This window comes from Drosophila virilis, chromosome 3 (genome assembly GCF_030788295.1).
Source record: "Drosophila virilis strain 15010-1051.87 chromosome 3, Dvir_AGI_RSII-ME, whole genome shotgun sequence".
Taxonomy (NCBI): domain Eukaryota; kingdom Metazoa; phylum Arthropoda; class Insecta; order Diptera; family Drosophilidae; genus Drosophila; species Drosophila virilis.
Genome location: NC_091545.1, coordinates 23,983,281 through 24,002,835, shown reverse-complemented (window position 1 = coordinate 24,002,835; position 19,555 = coordinate 23,983,281). Strand labels below are relative to the sequence as shown.

General features: G+C 41.3%; 1 protein-coding gene across 5 annotated transcripts in view; it reads right to left on the bottom strand.

Annotated features, from left to right (window-relative positions):
- The window catches only part of bbg (big bang), a 134,041-nt gene that overhangs the window by 96,820 nt on the left and 17,666 nt on the right, over positions 1-19,555 (bottom strand). For 4 of the 5 annotated variants that reach the window (XM_070207791.1, XM_070207790.1, XM_070207789.1 and 1 more), the window contains 2 exons: positions 12,997-15,664; positions 9,687-11,890 (listed from right to left, as the gene is read on the bottom strand). In XM_070207791.1, the coding sequence (XP_070063892.1) occupies positions 9,687-11,890; positions 12,997-15,449 (4,657 nt within the window). In that variant the 5' untranslated portion in view covers positions 15,450-15,664. Of the gene's footprint in view, positions 1-9,686; positions 11,891-11,990; positions 12,084-12,996; positions 15,665-19,555 lie in introns of those variants that run through there. The other variant, XM_032435166.2, reaches the window with a different exon arrangement.

Sequence of the window (19,555 nt, the reverse complement as noted above, 5' to 3'; positions counted from 1 at the left end):
TATTTAGTGGAACATTAAGTTATTTAAGCGAACCAGGAAAAGCGCTGCAGCTGCCAGGCAAATAAATAATTCACTCGGCGACGGGCTAATTCAATTTATTCGCAACGTCTATTGGCCACTTTAAATGCCAGTTTAGAGGCGATTGCGTTTTGGGCCCACACACTGCAGCCAAGCTGTGCTTCTGCTGGTAAGGGCCAATAAAACTGCTGCCCGGAGTACTCTCTGGATATAATCGTAAAACACAAAACTCAATTACAACATTTGATGCTCAAGGCCACAAATAACGTAAGTTACGATGCGTCAACATTTTGCACACGTCCACCGAGACGATGAGACGCGCGGCGCGACACATGCCGCGCTCTCCCTCGTACCCGGCCTGGATGGTATGGCATGGCATGGTGATGCATTGCTTTATTACCAAGAAAGTGAGGCGAGGCCTCAGTGCTGAAAGCTGACTCTCCGACCGATGCCGGGGTCTGGGCCAGCTCGGCCTGGTTCTACAGACTGCAATATGCATAATTATTCGCTGCAACGCCCTCTGTCAGCGGCTGGGCGACGACGACTGCCCAGTCAGCAGGGCTGCCGCCGCGGCCGCCTGGTATCCTTAGCGGCTCTTTTGGACCATTCACTTGGCTCGTTTTTAGTGCTAGGCTGTCTTGTCAGCAGGATTAAGCAATTTTCAGCTTGGTTTGCGCTTTTCGCTTTGCCTGTCCGCGCCTCATCGTCAGCGCCCAGCTCCTGCCCGCCCTTCTGTCTGCCTTCAAACACAGCTCTTTGCCACTGCAGCCTGCAACAGAACCGCAGTCGACCCACTGCCCACGTTGACAAAAAAAAAAAAAAAAAAAAACTAACCAGAGTTGCGAAAATCGCTTTACTGAAATTTTGCGATGCGTAAAATTTTGTTAATTTAAGCCGCACGCAGAGGATGTGCAACACCCCAATACCCTCCGCCACGGCTGCGAGGTGTTAATGTGTGCTGCAAAGCTGCAACGTGTTGCGTCTTTATTAATTTCCAGATTTTTTTTTCTTTTTCTTTGATACAGCACGTTCTGTGTGAAGTGACTTGAAATGTTTTTTACCACAAGACAAAAAGCTGTTTATGTTTTTTTGAGGGTAGATGAGTAGGGATTTTTAAAATTGAAATTTGTGGATGAACGTTTCCCAAACATACACTTAAAAAAAAAATTGTGTTTGACAAATCGTTTTAAGAAATATTAACCAAAATCAAGGCTAAATCATTCGGAACCCCTTTTCAATTTCGAGCTGCAGTTTTTTTGAGTGTACGTATACTCTCCCAAATTATAAGCTTTTATTATCAATCGTGTCTTTTCACTGATCTTGTGAACCATGCTAACATTTAACCTAGTACAGTGCCATAACAATCAACGACTCATGTTCTTTTTAGTCAACAAAAATCTACTGCTCACGGCTTGTGCTACTCTCTATCGACGGCAAACCCAGCTGCACCTTCTCTTCAATCCATTATCATTAAGCACAACTGAACTGAACTCATTAACGGGCTGCCAGGCACATGAAAATCTTCGCAAAATGCATTAAATGCCGCCACCGATGTTGTTGGGTTAACCCCATTCACACAGGCTGGCCAAAACAAACCCAAATAGCCAGTCTAACTAATCAGCTGTCATGTCTCTAAACTTCTGAGCTGAGCTGGAGGAGGAGCAGAAGCAGAAAGAGCTAAAGCCGCAGCAGCTGGGGGATTGGCCAGTGTCAAATGCTGCCTCCGACTGCACTTTCAAATCCAATTAAGAGTGTGAACTTGCGTGGCGTTGCAAATTAACAGATAGATAAACGACAACAGCAACAACAACAAGTACAGCAAACAAAATGACATTGTCACATTAAATGCGAAACAAAGCGAAAATGTGCAACAGTAGCTAGAGAAAGAGCTCTAGCTGCTGGTAAGAGTAAGAGGAACAGGCGAATGCAGTCATGGGCCAAGCCCAGCTGCACTTTAGTGTCAAACGCAACCAACCCGAACCCGAACCCAAATCCAAGCACGAAGCGGAACCCGAACCAAAACCTGAACCAAGTTTTAAGGCAACTCACATCACGGCTATGCCTCATTACAAGAACTGCTTCTGGGTTCTGCGCGGCGGCAGCAGCTGCAATTATCACATTGCCAAATGGTCACGGACCACGAAATCTCGATTTTCAGATAGAACCCAGGCACAAGCACAAGCACAAGCACACATGAACCCCGACAGCCGAAAGCTGAAAGCCAAGCGAAGCATTGCACCATACCATGACTTCATATGATGACTGAATGCTACTCTAGAGCAAAACAGTACCTAGCTCCCTATGTTTCACCTCCTGCAGTCTTTATACTCCTGTATTTTTTGTTTGGTTTTTTTTCTGCCACCTTGTGTGCCATAATTCTCGCCAAGTTGACATTTATGATGTGTGCGCATGTGATTTTCAACGTTCGCGATTTCAGCGCGATAAAACAATGAAAATAAAGTCATGACTTGGCTTCCCGCATGGTTTCCTTGCTTGACTACTTCCAGCCAAGTGCTAAATAATTAGCACAAGTTCTTTTTTTTTTATGTTTTCTTTTAGTATCTCCTACTTTGGGCGAGTCTTGGAGCTAGCCAGGCAAATGTACATTTCCGAAGCTGCTCTTGAAGCTTTCTTAGTTCGAATTTCGTTCCAGCCAAAGAGAATTGCTGCAGTATATGCAGCTCATCTGTCGAAAGCAGTTATCTACGGCCTATCTTATTGACGTTCTTTATAATTTTCCCAAAAATACACACCTATTTGCATGCACGCGCATGTTTGTCTATAAACACCCTACCTATATTCGTATGAACTTTCTTAGATATCATTTTACAGTCAATCACAAAATTTGCAAAGCTATTCAATAATAAAGAAAGTTCCGACAAAGTGCTTAGATAAGAGATTTTATAAAATTCTTAAAATAATATGCTAATTCAAATCTAACTACAGATGAAGTACGGTTCATCGCTACACATTCCCAGATTTCCTTTCATTAACAACTATTGTTAGATCAGAGATTTATACCAAAAGCCCAAACACAATATTTTTGTAAAAAAGACCAGGAACAACAAAAACAATATAAAGTGAGGTGATGAAATATCTTTGGATTTGCTGGCAAAACTTCAGATACCATAAAAACTATATACCTTTATGCTTTATCAATCAGTAAAATCAGTTTCCAAGCATATTATACATATTTAATGTTTTTAATTGTGGCATGTGCCCTTTGTTGCCAAAAAGTTCATGCTCTAAATTCAGTTTACAAAACTGGGTCGCTGGGCAATCCAATGGTCCTTTGCCCCATTGTTTGCTTTAGCATTCATTTTTAGGCCTCGCGTTTAAGCCCATTTAAATGTGCTGATAATATTGACCCAATGCTCAATGCTGAATGCTTCATGAATGTTCATCTTTCTGTGATGTTTGCCGCCTGTTTATGCTGAGTCTGGAGCCAATATATAACTCATAAATGGCAGGGGCGGACATAAAGGCACAAATGGTCTGAATTCATACGAAACGGCACAGTGTAGAGTAAATGACTGCGGCTACTATTCAATGAAGAGTTAGCAGCAGCAGAAGAAGAATGAGCTGCAGTAACTTCTCAATCACTTGCCCTTTGCTATATCATCGCTTATTCATAATTCACAACTTTTGTGAGCGGATTTTCAACTAGGCTGCAATCCCTTTAAGATTTGACGAAATTGTGTGTGCAGCGTTTTATGACAGCTGCATCAAATCAAATCAAACGCAATCAAATCAGTCAATCAAGTTGCCCTTTGACCCGTTGGTTGAACGCCTCTCAAAATGTGGCAGTGCAGCATTTTCTGGCTCATCGATTGTCAAATTAAACGCCATTTAAAATCAATCAAATCAACTCGACAGCGTTTTGTGGTGCGGATTCCAATTAGATACCGATGTATTGGAATTGCCGTTAAAACCATGGCTTTGCGGTATCATGTGGTATATGTGGCATGGCTAACGGTTCAAATCGATTTGGCTGGTGTTAGGCCATTAAGCCCACAAAAAGTTACTATGTATCAAGCTTTAAAATTCTTTTAATCCTTGAAAAGGGTATTTTTATTTTAATAAGAAGCAGCTAAAAGAACAGGACAATTTTGCTTTTGTTTCTTTCAATGAATACATACAAATGGAACCTTAGGCTGAACAACTTAAATTTTTGCATTTAAAGCATATTTCAAGCTTTGTCTAATCTTTCATAAGAAACACACCTCACTCGTTTGCAATTAATAAAAAAAAGTTATTTAAGCTTTGTTCGCCCTTATGTCCGTCTGTCTAAGGCAACTAGGCACTCAGGTTTTAAGATATTGTCTTGAAAAGTGACATAGGTTAAACTTTCTTTTGCAGTCAGAACTTCTTTTACTGCCATACAAATAATCAGTCGGTGCCTTAAAAAGTTTCACGGTTTATAAGTTTTATAACGCCTATATGAAAGAAGTATACAGATAATAAATACAAACTCGGAACTGAGAAAAGTCGACAAGAGTATCTATTTATTCATTTCCACTTAAAAGCTGATCAGTTAAAATTTCTATTTAAAATTTATATTTTTCTGATATAGCCTGAAAATGTTTAATATAACTATAATGTAAGAGCATTTAATCATTTGCATTTGTTGGCTACTTGCTCCTTTTCATATAAAAAATAATTTTCCAATATTAAATTCAACCACCATAGCCGCAACAAGCCAACCGAACACCCCCTATGAGCCACAGTTAACAGTTGATAGTTTCATTTACCAAACAATTAAAATCGACAAGACCGCAAACAACAAAATTAGCTACAAAATATAATCAAAAAACCCCGAGGCGCCAACAACAACAACAGCTAACAGAACGACATGTAATTACATGGAGCCAACTGCGTTGGCAACAACAACTAAAACACACACATCAAATGGGAAGGCAGCCCCGAAAATCGAATTGAAAATTAATTTCAAATTAATTTCAAATGCACAAAAGCGATAAATTTTGCGCAATGTTCGTGACACACACACACACACACACAATTTGCAGAGAAGGGGCACAGAGTGGTAAGTAGGGAAGGGGGAAGCATTTGACCTGCAAATGTCTACAACACTTGTAATCAAATAGACAGACAGACAAGGCTGTCAATTGAAAATTGTAAGCCACAGCAAAGCAAAAGCAACAGAAAAACCAAAAGTGCTTAGGTAGGCAATGTCCGACTAGTAGATACTCTGCGACAATCAATACTTATAGATATCACATAGAAACATGATTTGTTTTCTTTGCGAATGATAAATGAATTTTTAGTATTCGAACTAGAGTATATTAATCTATAAGAGGAAGAAGCTTCTATATGCTTGTTGGATACATTTTCGTATACCCATTGTCAATGGGTTTAAGGTATAAAAGCAAATATTGAAAATACTATACAAATATTTACAATATTTGTACCCTTCCTTAAGCGTTTGTATCAATTTTAAAAATATAATTAACACATTATATTTGTGGTAATAGATTTTCTTCTAATAAATGTAAAAACAAAATATTCTGTGGCATACTTTTGGTGTTCCAAAGAAGTTTTAGTCTTGCGCAACTATTACAGGCTCTTCAAGGTATGCAAGGGAAAACAGCTCTTATCATACTTTTCAAAATTTTACATCCAACTTATACACCTTATTATAATAATAAAAATATTGAAGGGATTTTGTTTCAGAACTAAATCAAATTTTGTTTGCCTTTCTAAACTGATTAAGCTCTATATGAGAAGTGTTGGACCCAACCGGGGCATGTTTTCTAAAACAGAGCCCAACTACACACGACACACAGGACTCAACTGCACGTCTAGCCTGCGCCAACTGCGCGTCATGCATTTTCATTAGCACCATGGTGGGGCCCAAGTGCTCCTTTTGAGCTGCAGTCCGAATCGCTGGCGCCTGAGTGGGTGCCATGTGCCCAAAAGCAATTATGCCGACCGCTTTCTGCGGGCTTAGATGTGGCGGCAGAGGGCGCGCCGAGGGGCTTTACAGCTTGTCAGTCATTCAGTCAGCTGGTCAGCTGCTCATTTTGGCTCCAAATCCAATTTCAAAGTGTTGAGTGCACTGACTGGGCACTGAGCACTGAACACCGAACACTGGACCTGGCGCTGACGTAGACACAGTTCCAACGCAAAGCTGGCGAATAGCAGCTGTTTGCAATGGGCAGCTGGAGCGGGTTAGACTTAGTTGGTTCGGTGGGTTGAGCAGCAACTGTTGACGGATTAGCAAAATATTTGGGCCAAACAACTAATTACAACACGCATAGCATGGACAATGCTGATAAGGTCTTATCGGAAAGTATCAACCCAATCGACATATGGCATGGACGAAATTCTTGTCAATTGATAGATAACATTCGATATGAAAAAAACAAAGCTATCTATCAATGCATTTCGGTTATAAAAATTATTATCATTGAAGAGATAAAGAGAGCAAGAGAGGGAAAGAGGGAGAGAGAGAGAGGTTGAGAAAGAATAACACAGATAGCCAATGGATTGTAATTATGAAATTGAATGCGCCGTAAAAATATTTACTTTTATGACAGAGCAATTCCATATATATGCGCATGTGAATGAAATAAAATCAGCTTTAATTTAATATGTATGACGTCATGGCAAAAAGAACAATAAATTCAATGCCCGTAAGTTTACTTAACTAAATCAACTATTTGCTATATCAGTACCCAAGCAAAATCTATTCAAATATGCGAGTGTTATGCGAGATGCAAAATAATAAAAAATAAGTAAAAGCGCTATTGTCAGGAGTGCACGACTAGGGAATACCCTTCTTATTATTCTACCATCACGAAATGAAGCTTGCGCTAAGGGGGAAAAGCGTTCGTTATACAATGAAAAATATTTACTGTATATACTATTTTACAAGCTACTTTCAAGTTTGGTACCTCAAGACATTAAAATCGAAGATATTGGCTAAAAACAGGTTTTCAAAATCGATTTTTATCGATCGCTTGCAAAGGGGCGGGCAGTAGGAGAACCTACTTTAAAGTCTCTTTATCTGATAGGTTCTGAGATCGAAGCTTTCATGCTATTTCATGCTCGGCTATTGATGCTGATCAAAAATATATATATACCTTATGGTGTCAATGCTTCCTTCTCTCTGTCACAAACACTTGCACAAGTTACCCATTTTGTTGACCATTTTTATGACTGTTGGCAAATGGCAATTTTAGTTTATGGATCAATCAAAATGTGAGCTATCGATTAGATAATTAAATTTCTATGATATTTGTCGCATACAGACATCAAAATTTACGATATTGCTACTCGAATTTTTGATGTGTGTGTGCCACTGTATAATATGCAAATGCAATCGAGTTGGGCTGCAAAATTTTTGATTAATATTTTGAAAAGGATATATGCTCAAACCCCTGAAAGTGAATCGACCACAGCAGAAAACCAATCTGCATTTTGGGGCGCATTTTGGTATGCAAATGTTTTGTTGCATGCAATGCCGGCACCTAGCTGGGAATACAGGTGCCAATATTTGTCAGTTTTTGTTTAATTAAAACATTTTGCCAATATTTTATTTGCACGTTTCGTGCCGCTACCCGTTCATTGGATTCGGTTTGTTTTTATAACCAAAATGCAAATGTGTCGTTTGCACAGGTAACGCAAATCCAATGCACATGAAATATTTAAGCCAAACAATTACGTTAGAACGAGAGGGCAACATACATATATGCTTATGTATATATATATACGTATACGTAATACTGTTGCACTTACGCGCTGTTGCAATTTACATTTTGTGGGAATTGTTTTTTAAGGTTTTATTTATATCATTTCGTTTTTGTGCTCTGGCGCTCAGTTAAATGAAAATAATTTGCTCGATATGCTGAAATAAATTTGGCATATTTCAAATATTATAATTCACAGCATTGTCGACTTTAGTCATTTGCTTTTATACATTTCGAATACAAAATTCATATTCCGATTGCAATATAATTGGCAATACTGTGGATATACTTTATTTGGCAAAAGCACAAATAAATAATTTCAAATAAATGACAATGCCGGCAGAGAAAATATACAGTTTTTATTACAAATGCATTAAAAAGGGAAATCAATGTCCTTTAAAAGCAAATGTTAAGGGATTGTGGTGTAAAATGATTGTAGAATATATTTACATATTCGAAAATTGTATAACATTTTATATATAATAGTAAAAACATAAATTATTTAAGGCAGATGAAGGCTTAAGCGAATTGTAAGCGAATATTAATTGAACTCTTAAGAAACTCCCTTTAAAAACGTTCGCAAATTGTTTCATTTATCTGATTATTACGCATCAGAGATAATAACCTCTGATCATGTTTCCAGTTCAACTTTAACAGCTACCCCCCCAAAATTGCATTCACGCCAACCAAAATGGGTGGCTCCCAATAACTAGACCCTGCTGACCAGACAAAACTGCTGGCGACTCGTCAGTTTCAGTTTCAGTTTCTGTTGGCACAAAAAGAGTCCATAAAGTCCATTAGTCGCATTTTGCATATGCTAAAGGCAAACAAAATGCAAACCAAGTAGATCTGGCAATGGAGGGGAGAGAAATTGCGAACTGCACAGCTTAGAGTTCCAAATTGCGGCTTATGGCAACGGACTTAATGGCGCCGCAGAGGGAAACGCTGCCAGCACATACATACATATAGTGACCAATAATTGGATGCGTCCGACTAACGGACTGTCCGTTTAGAGACAAGAGTTGTCAAAAATCAGCTTGGCAAGCGGACCTATCGAGGCCGGTTGGCAGCCGCAGTGACCACAGCTAAATGCTCATTGAGCGCTGCTGGGCAAACAATCACCAAGCCCCGCATTACGCCTGGCTCTGGCAAAGCATTTGGTCATTTGACACAATTTTGAATTCGTAGCTAAAGTGAGAGGTGTGTCGAGAAATTGACAAAAATTCATTAAAAAGCAACATAATAATAAGAAGATAAGAAGATATAGAAGTCTTTAGCTCATTATTAACTATTATATTTACGAAACTGTGAGAAACTATGCAGGAGTGCCGTAAATTATAAAATTAATAATAATATTAATGACAAAAATAATAATCATATTTAGGTATAAAAATAATAAAATCATAAAATAAAAAAAAAAAACTTTAAACAAAAATAATTATAAAATAATAATAAAATTCATAGAATAATAATATATGTATGTAAATAATTATAATAATATTATTATTAACTGTAGAAGTTTGATTTAAGGAAATAAAATTTTTTTAGTGACCATAATTATATTAAAAAAACATAATGGTAATTGAAAAAAAATGGCAAATAAAATAACCATAAAGTAATAAAAGTAAAATAATAATAATACTAATGATCAAATGGGAATAAAAACAATAATATTAGTTATTAGCTTGAGCATATACTATATAATATAATAGAATATAATTACAAAAAAAAATGAAACCCCAAAATATGTTCTGTTTAATGATAATAAAATAATTTCTCTCACTATTAATATTAATATTAAATTACCCATTCGAGTTATAGGATAAAAAAAAGAATAAGCTAATGCTATTCAAAGTGCAGAAGAGTCAAAGCCCAACAAAACCCGCTCACAGGATATAGCCTCGCTTTGCACTCAGCTAAACCTTAAGCCCTTAAGCCCTGCATTTGACAAGCACTTACCTGTTTCGTGTTCTCTATCGAGCGTCAACGTTGACACATTCTCCACATGCTCCTCGCTGGGTTCAGTGTCATCAGCGACTGCTACGGCTCCATTTAGGCTATTGCAGCTGTTGTCGTTGCTGTGCCCCTCGGCTCTGTCGGTGGCATGCCCATTGATGACCTCGATGACACTTTTGACCGAATCTAGTGATGACGTTGCTGATACCAAAATTGGCGTTGTTATTGGCGTTGCCGCCGACGATGATGACGATGCTGTTGATGTCATCGATGAGCTGGCACTTAGAACAATGCCATTTACTTCGGCCTGCCCCTGGCCCTGCTCCGGGCCGCGCCCCTCTATGGCCACCTCGCCCTCAACCTCTCGCTGCTTCTCGGCATTCGGCAGTTTATGGCTCTCAAAGTGCAGCTCATCCTGCAGCAGGTCAACAGCTTGGGCGAGAAGATTATCATTGACATTCGACTTGTGGGGGATAACAGTAGCGGGCGCTACATTGGGCAGATCGACGCTGGCCAAATTGATAATTGGGCTGGGTTCTGTCTGTTCCACGCCCACAATGATGCGTTCCAACGGCTTGGGCGGACTCTGTAGCTCCAGGCTGCTGCGTCGCTGTGTGGGCGTGGGTTTTGCTCCCAGTCCCAGCTCACTGCGTTTACTGGGCACGGGCGGCGGAGCTGTTTTGGGTTTAACAATGGTTGGCGACACCTTTGGCTTGCCGCTTGGCAAGGGCGGCTTCGGTTTGGGCGCTGCCTTGGGCGCAGCTGCCTTGATGACTTCCTCGCTAACGATTTCCGGCTTTGGCGGATCTATGATGTTTTTGTGCAGCACATAGCCCAGATCGTCCTCGACAGCGGGTAAAGTAATTTCCAATTGTTCGTGTACAGTTACCTCCTCTACAGGTTTGATTATCGCCTCCTTAACCGCCTCCTCTTTCAGCACCTCCTCCTTCACCACCACCTCATCCTTTACCACCTGCTCCTCCTCTGGCTGCACAACTACTGCCTCGGCCTGCTGCTCTGCATGGGGTTCAACCTGCTCAAAGGCACTCAGATCAAAGCCCTGCTCATCATCTGCCAGCTGCAGATTGTACAGTTTCTCGGTCTCCTTCTTTACTTTCTGATAGCTCTCGATGATCTTTTGCGCCTCCTGCTCTAGGCGACGCTCCTCATCGGTCTTTTTCAGCAGCTTGGCACCCTTCTTGCAGGGCGTCTCTTTGCTTTGCTCCAGTCGCTTGGTCACCTGCTTCTCACCATCCTTGCTAACCGTTAGAGTCTCGCTGAATTCCCTCTCGAGTGTGGGCTGCGCATTAACGTCGACGGGCTGCTCGTTAAGGATCTGTTGGCCCTCCAAATAGGTCTGTTGTTCGGTCTGCTCGCATTCGGTGTAACTGATGCCACCATTTTCGGACAGCTGCAGCTGCTTGCCACATTCGGATAATGTCAAAATACCCGTTTCAATACTCTGTTTATCCTGTGGATTTTCCAGACGCTCCGTTAGACGCGTCTCCGCAGAGACGGTGGCAGTCAACGGCTGCAGCTGCTCGACATCGGCCAGGTCGAGCAGATTGTCGTTGCTGCTGATCTTCTTGAAGCGTGCACTGCTTGACTTGGACTCAGCGCTGGTCACCAGCTGTTCCTCACCGGTCAGCGCATCCTTGGTTCTTAGCTCGCTGAGCGTCTTCTGTTCGCTAACAACGCGACGCTCCTCGTGTACGGTCGTTGTGGTTGTTGGTGTTGTTGTTGGTGTCGTTGTTGGTGTCGTTGTCTGCGCCTCCTCACGCTCCTCATACGGTTGCAGCTTGAAGCAAATGTCTGCTGTGGGACTCATAAAGCTCGAGGAGCTGCTGCTGGTGCTTGTGGTTCTGCTTGTCTTAGTGGTAATCACCTTTCTGGTAATCGTACGTTGTGTCTTGCTGGTGGTCTTCTCGCTGCTTTCGCTAGTTTCCTGCGTGCTGCTCGTTTCGCTCTGCTGCGTTGTGCTGCTCGCGCTACTGCTCTTTTCGAAATGGTCAGCGTTTTGGTCAGCCTTATCGCCATCGTCGGCTGCGTCATCATCGTGGGCAACAATCTTATCAACGCTCTTGACTTGAGGAGCCTCCTCCGTTGCTGCTTGGGCTTCCATTTTGGCAGTGGTCGCCTTCGTCACCCTCGCTGGTTGCACGTAGTTCGGTAACTTCTTTAGCTCCTCCGCAATCGCACTCGGTTGACTGTTGGGTAGAGAGACAGGTATATATCACAGTGGGTAATTAGAATGATTGGCGCTTTATCAAATTGTATATATGTATGTTAATTGAAACGTTTCCGAACCTGTCGCTACAGCAAACGGAAATTTGCCCGTCAGCTGCTTGATTTCAAACGCTGTGCAAATTATATGCAACCCCGCAAACCTTTGCCTTTCGCCTTTCGAAATTGAACTAGTTGGCCCAAACGTTCGCCGATTGCCGTTTGCCGTTTGCCATTAGCCGTTATCAGTTGTGCATACAAATATTCAGGTTTTTATCAGTGCGTTTGGCGGTGTTAGTAAACACGCCGGCATTTCTCTTATCAGTCTATAAACGGGGATCGCCCCCCCGCCTGACCAAACACCCGAATGTGTGAGTTCCTATAGTTAGGTTTATATACCGCAAATATTTACCCATTTCTATTATTTGCAAAAAATTTTGGCAACTGTGAGACTGGAAAGCCGTATCTGGTAAGAATATGACTAGCATATGTTGAATTGCGCAAGTTTCTACCTTTACTGGTCTACACACGTTTCACTGTATTATATTAAACACAGTAAAACAAGAAAGCACGATTAAATTCGGCACGTTGCAGACCTAATACTCTTGTATAGGTGCTTGTAAGTGCTCTTATTTGAAAGCTTTACTTCCAACGGATTATTCCTGCAGGAATCATATAATATAGAAATACGATTTTGCAGATATGCTTTGTGCATAGCTAAGAGCATATTGCTATAGAAAGATAGAAAGGAACAATACAAAAGTGTTGAGAATATTTAACTAAAAGACTGGACATGACTATATCGACTCGGCAGTTACCTAAGATCAAGAGCATATAAAGTCGGAGAGGTAACTTTCTTTGCGTCTCACAATTCGTGATAAAATTGTAATAATATACTCAATCAGGGTACATATGTTTAACCACACTAATATATTGATTAACTCTGCTGATAATCCAAATCCGCATAATTATCTAATCTCTAAGTATTTCGATTTTGCTATATCAATCTTTTTTTGTTTATTTTCTTTAAAAAGCCCCCTCTTTCAACTCTTCAAACTTCGACTCATTTTATCAATATTTTTGTACTCACCCATTCGTCAATGATTGCGGCTCGAGCGAAGAGAACTCTTCCTCAACCTCTCCAATGGTGGGCAGCATATTCGAATGCCAATACATGTTGAAGTAAGCCTCCGAGGGGCCCGGACCATTGATTAACTCTGGTGGACCCAACTTTTCGCCATCCTCACAGATATATTCGCGCTCGGCGGCATCTACATCATCCTGTTCAGCATCATCCTCATCACTGCTGGAGCTTGAGTAGCACGTTGTGCTCTGATTATCATCCACAATCTTGGTGCACTTGCCCACCACCAAGGGAGGTGGCGATTCCCTTGCCAGATCGGCTGCCTCCGCAGCTGCCGCTGCCAGCAATGCAGTTATGTCACGTTGTGGTTTCGGTGATATCTCCACTTTGTCGACTGTATCCTGCTTGTGCACCAGATCGAAGAGACTGGGCAGCTTGTCCTCATCTTGGGTCTTGCTCTCGTAGGTCTGTATCTTGAAGCGTATCTCACGATTGCTGGCGGGCGAGGGCGTATTCACGGGCGTCGCTGGAGGTGTACCATTGGTGGCCTGCCTGAAGGTCTGCATGCTCAGCTTGGGCTGCTGCTGTGGAGGAGTCGTTGGCAGCGATTGCAGTTTGGGTATTTGTGTCTTTTGCAGTGACTGAACGCGCTCCGGAGGCTTCGGTTTGGGTCCCTTTGGAGAACGTTGGCTGTTGCTGCCGTTGCTGCATATGGAGTTAAGCGACTCCGTCGAGTTGGATCTGCTCCGGGAGACGCTGTTGAGCAGCACAGGTATATAAGTGCGTTCAGGTGTAGTTCGTGCAGGCGTCTCTGCGGAATTGGCACGCTGCAGTGGCGCTCTCAGGTGTCCAGGACTGGGACTGGCATCCTTGGACTTGCTGCGATAGAAACCTAACTTCAGATCCGTCTCCGACTTTTGCTTCTGCAGCAGGCGAGGAATGTTGGAGCTAGCTGTTGACGGTGGCGGCGACGAAGCTATTATTGACTTATTGGCTGGAGGTGATTTCTGGACTGGGGTTGTGATGGGAATGCGAGATTTCAGCTGCGGTGACTGCTGCTTAATGGGCTGAAGATGAAGCTTAATCTCGCCCTCAGTTTTGGCACGTGAAAAGCCCGGACTGACTATGGAGCTTACTGGCTTGGCCTTGGGTATCTTGGTGCTGAACTCCTTGACCTCCTTGGTGGGCTCATTTGTGGGTGTGCTGGCCAACTCATTGGTGGGCGTTGTGGGTGAATCAACTGGAACTCTTGGAGGCGCCACCTCAATAGGCAACTTAGTGGGCGTGGCGATTTTGCGGGGCATAGGAATTATGGAACGCTTCTTTGGCTCCACGGTGGCAAGCAGCACACGTGGTTTTGGCGTTGGAGTGCCAAGCGGACTCTTGAGCTCAACATTTTCATAGACATTGACTTTCTCCGTCTTGAACTCGACATTCTCGTAGTTGTTGCCCGGTATGATTAGCTTGGGCTGAGCCAGTGTCTGTTCCAATTGAAATTCCTGCTCGAGCAAAGTAAACGGCTGCACCAGCTTGGCCAGCTCGGGTCCGTTCAGGCTGCCGGCCAACTCCGTATCGGATGAGTAATTGGAGCCCATAGAGAGCTTATCAATGACAGTGGAAATGGTGCTCGCTGTGTCATCCGACTCGGAGCCGGCCTTAAGAGATTCAGCAAACAGATTGATATAGTATTCGGCGTCTGGCGGTGGTGTCAGTGGCTTCTCTACAACGAGCTGCACTGTGGATGGCCCCTCTTTGGAGTTTTGTCGCTTCACCAGTTTGCGTGGTGGCACTGGTGGCGGCGGCGGTGGTTGGGCATTGAGCACAATGGACACATCTGTTTGCTGTTCCTCCTCGCTGGGCGGCTTCTGGCCGTGGCCATTGCGTACGATTAGATTAATTGCCACACTATCCTTGAGGCAACGCACACAATCTATGCGCGTCATTTGCGAGACCAGCCGCCCATCGATGCTCTGAATTTCATCGCCCTCGCGCAAATGTCCCCAACTGGTGGCCACCTTGGAGGCGGGACTGTCGGCGGCGCACGACTGTATGTACAGCTTTTGCACTAGCTCCGTGTTGCGCGTACCACCCTGAAATTTAAGGCCGAAGCCCAGACGCTCACCCGGCAGGCGATAGACGGTCACATGCTCCGATTCATCCGTCTCGGTTTGCGATTCGTGCTGATCCTTTTGCTGTTGCTGCTGTTGTTCCTGCTGCTGTTGCTGGAGTAGCTGTTGCTGCTGCTCGTTAATGGTCAGCACGGTGATAAATGAGGAGTCTTCGGCCACGGAACTTTGCCGTTTGACTAGCTTCTTCAAATGGTTTGTGTCTTTGGTGGACGATGTGGGATCGTCGACTTCAACAACGGTTATATAGTCATCGTCCGCTGTTGCTGTTGGGTTTGTGTCATTGCTTTGCGACATTGTCGTTGTGCTTGTTGTATTTGCTGCGGAGGCCATGCTGTGAAGCTACGTTGAGCTTGAAAAGCTTTAAACATGTGACGTTGTTGATCGTTTGGGTTTGTGCATATGCTAGATTTTATGCTTGGTACTTGGTTATTATTGCTCACGCTAAAACGTTGGTGATTTCCGTGGTTCGGTTGTTGCCTAAGCTGAACTTTGTGATCTAGGGTTGTGCGGTTGGTGTGAATGTGGTTAGCAACTTGAGATTTGTGCTAGAAAAAAATAAATTAAATAATTAGAATTAAATGAATATTATTTAATTCGATACAAATTATTAGTATTAAAATATTTTCAGAGTTAAAATACAAATTTCTTTTCATTCATTTATATATCATTTTTAAATTATGTTAATTTAAATTAACTTAAAATACGTAGCTCAAAAATTGTAACTTTCAAAAATTTCTTAGACATTTGAATTGTACTGCCATTGCTTTATAAGTTTTCTAAAATACAGACTTCTTATTGTAGAAAATATAATAAAATCAATAAATTTCAATTTGCTGTCAATAAAAAAAGGAATTTAATGAGAGCGGCAATTCCAAAGCCCGTTTTAATGCATGCACACATCGTATTATCCTCTTCACAATCATCTAAAATTCAATCATCACACTGCTTTCCATTTCATCTATCCATGGAGCTCTATCCATAAACTGGCAGACTCACAGACGATTAACTTGTTTCACGAACTTTCAAATGCATTTCATTTCAGCGCCAAAATCCCACAATAACTTGCCAAAAACCATCCGCAGTTACCAACTCTTTGCCCCCCTCTGCTAGCTAAACTTCAGTTATTTCCTTCCTGCGCACGACACAAGACAACGACAACAACAGCACAAGAAACAACAACAACAACAACGACAACAAGAAACAACAAAAAATGGCAAAAGACAGCAACTGGCAACTTTTTTGCCACCGCAACTTCAACTGGGCGAGCGCAAAATAAAAAACTTCGAGTTAACAATTTATGTCAACTTTCTTTTTTATCAAACAAAAAGAAAGAATTAAGGAAAAATACAACAACAAAAAACATTCCAAAGATTTTTCAAAGTAACCGCAAAATCTGGCAACGACTCCCACACGAAAAGTTGCCTAGTCAGGTGGGTTGGGCCGTTCGCCCGTAGAGATGCGCGATTCAACAGATGATTTTTGCAACATATTTTTCCTTGCTTCAGCACGTTGCACATGCCACAAGAAAGTTGCCAAGTTGCCAAATCATGTTGCGGTTCTTCTTCGCCATGGCACAAATACATTTTGGGAGAGCAATCGAAATAACATATCCCAACGAGCCGGCCAAACAGGTGACCAACAGCGGCCGCAGTTCCGACACCAGTCGGTTCACTTCTTAAACTTGTTTTAATTCTCTTTTTAATTTCAGATACCCTAACAGGGCATACTTCAAATGCTGAGCGCAATTTACAACGGCTGAAGGATGCTTTTTTCTGATTTACTTGTGCCAAAATAAAATTAAAAGTAGCTTTATAAAAGATTATATCTCCACAAAATGTCAGAGACATTTGTTTTTTTAATTAAAGATTAGAGTTTGATGAAAAATCTTGAATTAAATTAAAAACTATATGTGAGAGTAACTTACTTATATTTATTTAAGATTTTAAGGACAAGTAAGTCAACAAAATGAGATGAAATAATACGAAAGCAAGTGTATTGAGGCTTCGTTTAGGTATTTACTTTAATTTTGTGGCATGTCGTCTTCTTTTTTCTTTTTTTTTGGACTTTTCTGGACGCCTCTTTTATAACTGTTGTTTTGGCCGGGACCGGTAATTACGAAGCTCAGTTCGCGCTTGCGGCCTGTACATCACAAATTTGAAATCAGTTTCATTATATAAATTGTTACCTTTAGACGATGTGGCAGACAGTTGAAACGGTGGATTAAGAAGAAAGATAGACAGACAGAGAGAGAGCGAGAGAGAGAGAGAGAGAGAGAGAGAGGGAAACGGATCTGATTCGGTCGATTGAGCGCGTTGGCACATTTGGTATCTGGAGCTGTGAAATATTTTCTGTTGCAGCGACTTAAATTGGCTTTAAATTGCCACAATTTGTGGCGCATAATGTCAAAGTTAGTTTCTGTAGATGCCAGAGCAGAAAAGCTGCAAGCTATGCACTCGACTTCAATTAGACTGGCAAGCAAAAGGCTTCCGATACACGCTCCATCCACTAGTTTACCCAGACTCCAAGCCCCTATGCGCCAACGTTACCCGCCCGCCCATCTCTCGTCAAGCCAAGTGGCGTCTGTTGGACGGGGGCATAAAGTGTGTCAGCCAGGAAGCCGCGACTTTGAGTGGCGTTCCCCAGTTTACAGTTTGTTTGCTTTCCATCGTACCAACGGCCTGCGCCATGTTGCAAGCTACCAGCCCCAGTCCGACAACTGTGCCCACATCCCAGTTCGTCTATCTGCCTGTCCACTGCTCGTCCACCTCCCTGGCAATCTCCCAGTGTTGACTGACGGCTGCCGTCGAGAATTTTGGCGCTACAAAAGCGCATAAATAAAAATTGTTCAGCTCTGTTGACAGTGCGGCATGAAGAGAGAAAAAGAAATTGTTGCACCATGTCAACTCTGCAATGGGACGCCATTAGTTAGATGAGCTACCAAAAGAACTAAAAGGAAACGTGCAAATTTCGTTTGGCATGCAACGTGCAATTTCGACAATCGCAGTTGCTATTTAACATTGTTGCAACTGTGCAACAAAATGTTCAAATCAATTTGAACTATTTGCCTTTAAAGTTGTTTGTCGATAAATAACAAATTATATCAATTTAGGATGAGTGCAACATCATCATGAATTTCTTTCTATAACCATTTACCATTTATCAATATGAGTAAGAAGCATTCAAAATTAAATATAAAAAAAAAATAAACAAATAATTTGTTTTTAATAATTAATAGTTGTTACTATCAGTCATTCTCCTGGGAAAATTTTTTTCTTTATTTTTATGCATCACTTTTCCCTAATTTTCAATTAGTGGAGTTGATTGATATTTAGATAGAAGCAGACATCTCTGACGGACTTCGACTGATAAAGTATATATATATTCTAAATCTGCATGAACAGCCGAGTTGAAATAGCCTAGTCTATCTTTAGTCTTTCGTTTCTATGCAAACTAGTCTCTCAGTTTTGAATTTATCGTCTTTAAACTTTGCATAGGTCTATCTCCCTGTTGCAGACAGTGCAGATATTAGAACCGGCCTGATTGGCCAAAAGTAGGTTTTTGTATGGAAAACATTTTTATTTATCAAATAATCTTGCCCAAGCTCTTCGAATAGCTTGTAAATGATAGTTTCACTTGTCCCTAATCTATCTATCTATCTATCTAATAAAAATCGAACTATAATGTCATAAAATTGTCAAGGGAACAATTGGTCGAAAATTAGGTTCTTGTATGGCAACATATTCGGTTTTACGGGTTTCACTATACTCAAATTTCTACAAGTGTATTAAAGCTTTGGCGTGCCGAATGTATACTTACTTTAATATCCATATCCATATTAATAGATATCAGCTAATTATCTGTGTCAAAGTGCATGAACAGGTTGTTTAAGCTGCCTTTGAAAGATGTTCCCAGCATTATTGTTTATTTATAAATTGCAATATCCAAAGACATTCTCTGTTGAATGCCACAGCAAGCAGACATATGTAAGAAACAAATTCCTTTTTTATATGTGGTAAAAAAAAGGTGCATAAGTGAAGAAGTTCGCACTGAACTACTCTACACTGTAGTTATACTCAAATGCTTACTTAAGGGATTACTGCCATGTTTTAAGTGTATTGAAAAAACTGAAATTCGTATCGATAAACATGTACGCTTCGAGTATAATAAAAGATGAGCTAAGAATTTAACAAAAATATAATTGATATACACATATCGTTAAATAAATAAATCTAACCAAAATTTAAATGTGAAATGTGAGTAAGAGTAGGATTTAAATTTCCAACTGACTTCAATAAATTTTCGATTAAAATTATCTGAAAGTAATTTGAAAAGCTCATAATTGTTTCCTATTGTCTTTTCTTAACAATGATGCTCTGCAACCAGCTCAGTTTCCTGTTAAATGAGTTTAAGGCCAAAAAAGCAACTAAAATCTAAAA